At 38.3% G+C, this 9,300-nt stretch overlaps 1 protein-coding gene across 4 annotated transcripts in view; it reads right to left on the bottom strand.

Moving 5' to 3' along the window:
* Positions 1-4,233: 4,233 nt before the first annotated feature.
* Positions 4,234-9,300, bottom strand: part of oprd1b (opioid receptor, delta 1b) — a 37,332-nt gene continuing 32,265 nt past the window's right edge. For 3 of the 4 annotated variants that reach the window (XM_014017840.1, XM_014017841.1, XM_014017842.1), the window contains 2 exons: positions 6,685-7,040; positions 4,235-5,291 (listed from right to left, as the gene is read on the bottom strand). In XM_014017840.1, the coding sequence (XP_013873294.1) occupies positions 4,762-5,291; positions 6,685-7,040 (886 nt within the window). In that variant the 3' untranslated portion in view covers positions 4,235-4,761. Of the gene's footprint in view, positions 5,292-6,684; positions 7,041-9,300 lie in introns of all 4 variants that reach the window. The other variant, XM_014017839.1, reaches the window with a different exon arrangement.

Here is a 9,300-nt window from a genome sequence, read left to right as displayed (position 1 = left end):
GACATCTGGTGAAAATTTCATGTCATTAGCACCTCTAGTAATATATTTACTGAGAAAAATGGTGACGTGTTCAATACTTATTTTACCTGCTGTATTGTGATAYAGCGATGGATGGATGGATGAATGGATGCGGAACTTAGTGCTTTATCAAGCCCCAAAGTGCTACAGTCATTCACCCWTTGATGGTGGTAAGCGACACTGTAGCCACAGCTACCCTGGAGCATGATGACAGAGGTGGGGCTGGTATCAGGATACCCCCCACCCCACCAAATATTTATGCCCCAGACACTTACCCCCTTTGACCATCATCAGTAGGCAAGCTGAGTGAAGTGTCTTACCCAAGGACACAATGACTGAGATGGCCGGAACGGGGGATTGAACCAGCAACCCTCCGGTTACAGGACATCCTAACCAACTTTCACATTTTCTTTGAAAGTAAATGTAAAGTTGTTTTATATTTACTCTCCTCAGCTGAGTGGACATTGTTGACATGGCTGAAGTAAGTCCAACAATCTGTTTTCTGAGTGAGGATGTCTTTTAAATGAAAATGCTGTTTGTTGATTTCAGCTTAATGTTCAGCCCTCTCCACCTCATGAAACATGTTAAACAGATTGGACACAACACTGCAATATCTGATAAACAAACACAAACAAACCTCCCACCTCTGGCTGGAAGACAACTTTAACTCTAGAACATTTAGAGCTGAGAGTTTGAATTAGAAAGAAGCCAAATTGCCCAGTTCACTTGTTTGCAGTCTTTCAGCAGTTTGTTGGTCTCTCTGCACTGTTTTAGGAGTAATTTTAAAATTTAAGTTTTAACTTTTAGAGCACTTCATGGTCAGGCTCCACAAATACAAATATTAGACCTTGTAAAGCCACTCTGTCCATCCAGGACTTTGAGGTCTTCAAGTCCACTGCTGTTGGTGGTACAGTACCTCAAACCCATTACAAAACCAGTGGAGACAGAGCTTTTCACTGCTCTGATTCTACYGACTCTTTTAAGAAACATCTTAAGACATTTTTATTCAGACAGGCTTTTAGTTGAGCTTTGTTTACTGTTTTTATTGTTCTTCATTATATTTATGCCCTGTCTTATTGTTTTAGGTATTTTGCTCTCTGTTAAGCACTTTATGATCGTGTCTGTGAAAGGTGCTATATAAAAAAAAACACATATACATAAATAAGGTTTACTAGCTTACTTACAGTGTTGTTTACAATCATAGTTACCCAAAATTACAGTACCATGTTTGATTTATTTCACTGTGTTTAATTGATTCTGTCATGATTAAACACAATTCATCACAATCGGTCGTGTAACTGAGGGCCGCTGGGACCCCTCTGCCCTGAGTACTTGTACTCAATCACTAATCAGTACTTATTGACTGATTTACACATGGTATCTATACACAGCTCAAAAAGTGTTTATGAGCTGTAATATAAAAAAACAAGAACAAGGTAAAAACTGATTTCAATTTTACAAACTTTTCAAAATAAAAGCACAAGAAACAAGCTAGCAAAAAAATTAGGGGGCGTTTTTGTGTGTTACATTACAGTACAATATGTGTGTGTCCCTCTGTGTGGTGTGCGTGTGTTGACGCATATGTGAATTTAACGCCTTATTACTTTACAAAACATTTCACCTTTTTCATAAACAAAACAAAAGACAGAACAATAATGAATAAGGCATGATGGTTTTAGTTTTCCGTCAAATAAATGAACACTGCTGGACTTTTATAAATGTTCTTCTGACAGCTTTAACACAAAAACAAGAAAATTTTAATTTATAATAAACATGCCTAATAATGCAACACTTTATTTTGATCAAAATTTTAGCTTGTTATGGCAGCTACACAAAACACCACTAAATACTGTAGATCATTACAGATGAATAAATTTTTTTACATTCAATAAAATATATACAGCCCTACTGATGTTTATTCAACAACAGTTTTGTTATTCCACCAGTTGTTGTTATCCACAATGAGAATAATAATAAAATAATGAGAAAATACCTTCTGTTTAATGATAAATCCCTAATTAAATTGGAGGGACAGTCGTTTAAATAAACTGTACAGTATGTTAACACAAATGTTGACATCCAAATGTAGTTTCAAAGCTGCTGTACAGTTTCTGATGTTTGTAGTTAGAATGACTCAACAGCAAGAACAAAATGGTGGAGACTAAAACTACTTCAACACATAAAGACAAAAGAGAGTAAATAAGTGTAGGAAAAAAAGTAAAATTAAGAAATACGTTAACAGTGTGTAAATAAAAAATACATATTAAAAAACAATAAAATCCATATTTAAAATTAAACCATAAATATTGTTGTTATTTTTTTACAATTGTGGCTAAAAACTTGTCCTAATAAACTCATTATCTAAATTTTATCAATTCATATTTTTTGATCTTTCACAATTTTATTTAATTCTTTTGGTCATCCTGTGATTCCTTGCAAAACAGAGGAGTGAATAAATCAACAATAATTGGATGTGATGCAGTTTTTCAATTATTTCATGAGCTCTTTGATCCATTCAAAGTACTACCATTACAAAAACAACTTCAGTCTCCATATTACATTAAACATGACAAGGAACTATGTGACTATTTGAAAACTCGAATACAAACAGCAGCAGCTAGCTGTAGCAGGCACATATCCAGAAAGTCTTCAAAGCGGTGGTCAGATGGGGTCCAGTCCTAATCTTAGGCTGGTACACTGACGCTTCAACATTTCAGAGGGTTTTATTACGCTGTTGTCATATTTAAGCTTTTCAAAAAATACTGAGTTCTGACACAGGCCGTCTTGTTTTTTATTATTATTATTTTACAAATTTACATTTTATCAGTTGATCATGTTAAATGAGAACAACACAATCACTACGCAATTCATTTAACCTCGTCTACTCACCTGTAAAATCATATTTATAYATACAAATAAATAAATAATAAATGTGGATATAACCTCTTGTGCATTCTGATTGGAGAACATTTACTTTCTGGRCATTAAAGTTGTTTTCTGTTTAAAACCGTCGTCCTTAAGGGAGAACAGATTTTCGATTTTTGTTTTTTAAATATTTGTTCAAAGAAAAAGTTTTTTTTTTAGTTTGAGGTTCCACTAATCCCAAATATATTAGATGACAAACACACAAACCAAACAAAAGCTTAAGAAACTTATGGTGATATTTCACTGAACTGTGATTGTTGAAGATTTGTTAACGACTAAAAACTGTAAGAAAACTAAGTGAAACCAAACTTTTCTGCTGCGTTTTACGGTCGYGGCTGTCTGCCCCCCACCCGTCCCCCCTTTGGTGACGCTCCTGAACTGTGGCACTTTTGCTGTTTCATGAGGACACGCCCTCAGAAATATTCYTGTTGTGTTAAAGGTAACAAACTGACGGTGGTGGAAAGATTKATATAAATATTAATGTCTGCAGAAACTACTGTGAAGTTTTTGAGAGTTAAGTAGTTTTAAAAAATATTCTCAGTCCATTTTGGTCCTGATTTCTCACATATTAGCTGTTAGTTTGTTACGGTACAGAATTAAACAATATTTCATAAACTGAGGTCATTCAAAGGACTATCCACAACAGCTAAGATAATAATTGTTCATAATGTTTCCACAGAACCTTACTTGATAAGATCTGAACTACCTATCATACAAAATCATTAAAACTTCTTCCCTGCTGCTCTGTAATGATGATATTTTCATTTATCAGGGTCATTCTGATCTGTGTCACAGAGAAAGTGTGATCTGAGGGGCTGATTCAAACACAAAAAACACACACCAGTGTGATGAAACCTTCCAGACTGAAACACAGCTTCTGCTCAGACAAATACCATCACTACACTTTAACATCCAATCTTTGCTTTTTTTTAGTTTTAATTTATTTATTCATAATGCTTAGATCAGTTTATTTATTATGGTCTTTGTTTTACTCCATTTTAAATTGTGGTAAATTATTTATAATAAGACATTTTTATGTTATTTATTACATTTTAATCGATCGAGCATCGAGCATTTTCAGTTGCTGCTCCGAAGCTCTGGAAGGAGCTACCTCTACACGTCAGGCAGGCCTCCTCATTGGCTGTTTTTAAAACTAATCTTAAAACTTATTTTTATTCACTGCCTTTTAATGAACACAGTTTGAGATYTTGGTCTGTTTTAGCTGTTTTTTCTTGTTTTTAGTGTTTGAGTGTTTTTAGTGTTGATTTGTTTAATTGTTTTCAGCCCCTCATGTACAGCACTTTGTGTCAGCGGCCGCTGTTTTACAGTGCTTTATAAATAAAGTTGATTTGATTTGAAGTTGATTTAATCATAGTATACACAGAGTCCTGCAAATGTTTTCTTTGGAAATAAGTTTGAATAGCAACAAACTGAGTCATGATCGCTTTACTTTAATTAAATCATAATTTTGTCTGCCAGTTACACTTGGGACACAGAGTATAAGTAGATGTCTCCTCRCCTAGCGTGGATGTGGATTATCTCCAAAGTGGGACAAAATGGAGCCAAAACAGTTGGAAGCATTTCAGCACAATCTTAACTAAATGAGTGATCGCTCAGCACGCTCTCACCAACACTTCATTTCCATTTGTCTACATTTCCTCATGCACAGGCACACGTAGGTACATCCAAGACAAAGACCATTTGTGACACGAGTCCACAGTGGTCCATGGTTTATGGATCAGTAGGTCAAACACCTGTGGACTCGGACTGTGTGTCCTCAGTCTGAGCTGACCCCCCTGCTGATTGAGCCATGATGAGTCAGCCAGCCGCCCTCTGAGCCGCCGSCGGAGCGCAGACCGTGGCGGGCCCTCTGACGCTGTTGCGGGCCCTGGAGAAGCTGCTCTGCTCCAAGCGGGACCGGTACGGCAGGCAGAAGTCCCTGAAGCACCTCTTGAAGTTCTCGTCCAGGAAGGCGTAGAGCACGGGGTTCAGGCTGCTGTTGGTGTAGCCCAGGGCGATGCACAGGTGCCAGCAAGCCATCACCGCCAGGTTCTTGTTGTCAATCTCCACCACCGTCTTGACGATGATGAAGATGTGAATGGGGGTCCAGCAGACGATGAAGGCCGCCACCACCACCAGGACCATGCGGGTGATCCGCCGCAGGTTCCTGTCCTTCTCCCTGGAGCCCGACAGGAGGCGCACGTTCCGCAGACGCAGGATCATCAGGCCGTAGCAGATGGTGATGACGAGGACGGGCACCACGAAGGCAAAGACGAAGACGCAGATTTTRGTCAGCGTGTCCCAGTACCACTCCGGTTCAGGGAATCTGAGCGTGCAGGCTGTGTTTCCTGAGGAGTTAAAACACCAGGGGGGTTATTTTGTTGCATGTTCGAGCTAATTTAAAGSGGCARTATCATGTAAWATCAACTTTTTTGAGTTTTGTATCATTTTAAATGTTATACTCTCATAAAAAAACATGCCCAAAGCCTTCCTTTGACTCATTCATGCATGTTTGAGAAATCCTGCAGCATTTTTAGGAAGCCATGCTGAGGAGCAAAACGACAGGTGGGGACCAGAAACACCCCTGGGACGTGTCTTTAAGCCGAACTTCCTCAGCACGAGCACACCCCACACACCCCGCCCATGACTCCTGCAGGCTCTCTGCAGTAACAGAGCAAAGTGAAAGTGAAACTTAAACTGTCTGCTGCTCTTAACTCCTAATTTACACTACATGCGTTCCGGCTCCTCTCCGGTCCAGTCCGACCTCCGCAGCAAATACATACCCATTATAATCAATGAGTGTTTACACTGGCTGCGCATGGTGGTGGTGAGCGGACGGCAATCCATCAAAATTAGAACAGATCCAATTTTTGCCAGACACCGGAGCGGAGCCGGAGTCAATTTTTAAAGATTACGTCACACCAACAGGAAAAGAAACGAGCACAACATCCGTATTTTCAAAATAAGACCCTTTTAGGCTGGATAATTTGTTGGAATAATGTCGAAATCGCAGTTATATTAATAAATATATGGATATATTTCTGCACAAATGCTGTCAGAATGTATCGTTCTGTTTGGGGAGCAGATGGAAACATGTAGCATGAAGCATATGTGTGGACACACGATACACGTGGATTTTATTTTGAAATCAGAAATTTCAGAAAGCCGACAGCGAGACAGTTTCAACATAGATACCAAAAGCCTTTATATCGTTGTTTTCAGTTGTGTTTGGAGTTCGTCTTTCACAGAATTAATTATTTTTTGTTGTGACTTCCACATTTATCACTGAATTTATCGCGTGATCTCCTTCCTGCACATCTGTCGGACCGGAGCGGAGCCGTAACGCATGTAATGTAAATTAGGGGTTACACTACTGATTACTCAGTGAAGCTCTTCAGATTCAAAATACTTTTGAAGAAATGTATTTTCAGGAGGTTCTTAAAGAGACATAGGCCAATTTCAAGGCGTTTAGAAGAGGAAGTGATGAGAAGATAAGTTTATTTTTTATTTAAACATAAAAACAGCATTTTAACAACAACTAAAAGGTGACATAGATACTTTATTATGGTATAGTATTTAAATGTATGCCTGAGAAACAYATAATATTGGCCCTTTAAGTTAATAACCCAGCTCAGATTCTCCTTCATGGTGCGATAACGACCTGCAACAAGCTAATGAAGGAAAAACAGCTTTTCTCTACAGTAATAACGATTCCACAGTGAAACAATTAAACCCACCCACCTTTATCTGTCACCTTGGTAACAGCCATGATCATCACGGGTACACCCACGGCAGAGGAGAGGATCCAGATGCAGACGTTGATGAGCTTGGCTTTCGCGGGCGTGCGGAAGTCCAGGGCCTTGACCGGGTGRCACACGGCGACGTAGCGGTCCACGCTCATCATGGTGAGCGTGAAGATGCTGGTGAACATGTTGTAGTAGTCGATGGCGATGACCACTTTGCACAGCAGCTCCCCGAAGGGCCACGTCCTCATCATGTACTTGGCGCTCTGGAAGGGGAGGGTGCTGGTGGCCAGGGCGTCGGCAAGGGCCAGGTTGAAGATGTAAATGTTGGTGGCTGTCTTCATCTTCGTGTATCTGGGTGGGAGGGATAACATTTTTCATTTAACGCGCAGAAAACATTTAAAAAAGTCTTAGTTGGGGAAATCTGAAAACTTCTCAAGTGCTACCTGCTGCTAGGACACAAAGAGGAGGGTGATGGTAAGTTTATAATCTCGTTTATGCTTTAATGTGATCATTCCACTCAAATACGGCTGTGGGATGTCAATGATAAGTCTTTTTTTTTCTTTTTTATCACTTCAGTAGAAAAAATAACTTCATATTAGTTTCGTAATTTCTTCATCATCAGTGGTTTTTTTAAGTAAAGAGAAAATAGAGAAAGAGGGAAAAACATGATAATAAGTCTTAAGAAAGCAACATGACAACATGTGGCTCATGTTGTCTGTTGACTGGGTTATTTTAGTGCTTTAGAATTAGCTTTTCCAAAACTTTCAGTGCGTTACTGCTTAGAATTAGGGGACCTAAATATTTGAGTTAGTGTTTTAGGGTCAGTGGAACTAATTTTTAGTTTAGTGCTGCCCACCACCGGTKATAAACAATAAACATTTTACCTGATGCAGATATAATTTCAGAGTTAGAGTTTATGTCTGACTGGACTGAGGAGTTGACAGCTGGTCTAAGAGGAGCCATAACCAAAGTGGATTTTTGCTTTAAGTAAACAGTTTTAATCTAAATAATTTTTGTGTTTCAGGGAAACAAGTGGGAAARTTTAAATACAGTCAGGTCCATAAATACTGGGACACAGTTCTCATCTTATCAGCTGTAAACACCTCCATGATGGATTTGATGAAAACGAACAAGATGTGTTTTAACTACAAACTTTCAGCTAAGCTGTTGTAGTCACCTAAATTGTACAAATTAATGTAAAGCGTACAAATGTGTGTGTGTGTGTGTGTGTGTGTGTGTGTATACAAATTTGTACACATTAACTTGAACATTTTTACAAATCAGCTTACATAATTTCATTAAACAGAGTTCTGTGATTATGGTCTCAGTTCCTGCATGTATGTCATATTTCTACAATATATTCTGTGTAAWACAAAYTTGACAACCATGTAAATRTTTGAGTAAAAGTRTTTGCATGAACTGCTTTTAAATCTTTGAGCAACTGTTTTAAGGCGTGAGGAATATGCTTTGAATGTGGTCTGAGTCTGAATTCTGCTTAGACTAAAATTTAGGACAAAATGTAAGGAAATTTGTGGTTGGTATATTTTTTGTTATAAAAGTGCTTCTTGGTAATAAACTTTATTGCAGGTAATTGATTGGCAGAAGCTCAAAACAAGAGTCAATAGAAACAGCAAAATAAGCTGTTTGRCAGAGAAGATTTGAGAAAGTTTTTATGTGTGCAACCCACATACTCAGCCCTACTGCTCATCTCATAAATGCATGTTCCTTACAAATGTGGCACCATTCGAAAAGAAAAATTAACAGGCTTTCCAACGGTATATAATTTATTGCCCAGAATCATTGTTACAAAAAAGAAATAATCAACCAAACACAAATTTTCTTACTTTTTGTGCTAAGTATATATAAAATATATCCACTCTGGGTGCCACTATGGAGTGGGATGTTTGGGTTTCCCTCTAGATCAGCAGTCTCCAACACTCATGCCATGGCCCGGTACCAGTCCGTGTGTCGTTTGGTACTGGGTCRCACAGAAAGAATAAATAACTTGCATTATTTCYGTTGTATTTATTATTGCAGTCTGAATAATGTTTTATTTTGAAAAACGACCAGATTCTCTTTGTTACATCTATGACTCACTCTTGACGTATGTCAAGACATTGTCTCGGTGAAAACAGATGTCTTTGGAAAGTTTCTTTACAAAGGCAAAGGAGAAAAGTTGTTGGCACATGTCAAGAAGATGCTGCTAATAAAGGTTACATACAAATACACAGTGAATGGATTGACGTTTATTATATTAACGAAATACCAGTTCTTGTGTTGGTCGTAGGCTGTCATTTTCTTTTGTTGTATTTATCAGTCATACCTTGCCGGTCCGTAAAAACATGTCCGACAATAAACTAGTCCGTGGCGCAAAAACAGTTGGGGACTGCTGCTCTAGATAGACAGTATAATTTAGGACAGTGTTTCCCAAAGTTGGGGTCGGGACCCAAAGTGGGGTCCTGAAACATCAAGGTGGGGTCCTAAAAAGATTTTCTGAATCAATTACATTTATGCCTTAGTTGTTACAAAGGAATTAGGTAAGGATATTTAAATTGGATAAATGCAGTTTAAAAAATATTGTTTCTATGCCCATGTTTTGTTGACCTGATAC

Source organism: Austrofundulus limnaeus, unplaced genomic scaffold (genome assembly GCF_001266775.1).
Source record: "Austrofundulus limnaeus strain Quisiro unplaced genomic scaffold, Austrofundulus_limnaeus-1.0 Scaffold177, whole genome shotgun sequence".
NCBI classification, from domain to species: Eukaryota; Metazoa; Chordata; class Actinopteri; order Cyprinodontiformes; family Rivulidae; genus Austrofundulus; species Austrofundulus limnaeus.
Note: the sequence above shows the minus strand (reverse complement) of the source record. Positions and strands in the feature narration are given on the sequence as shown.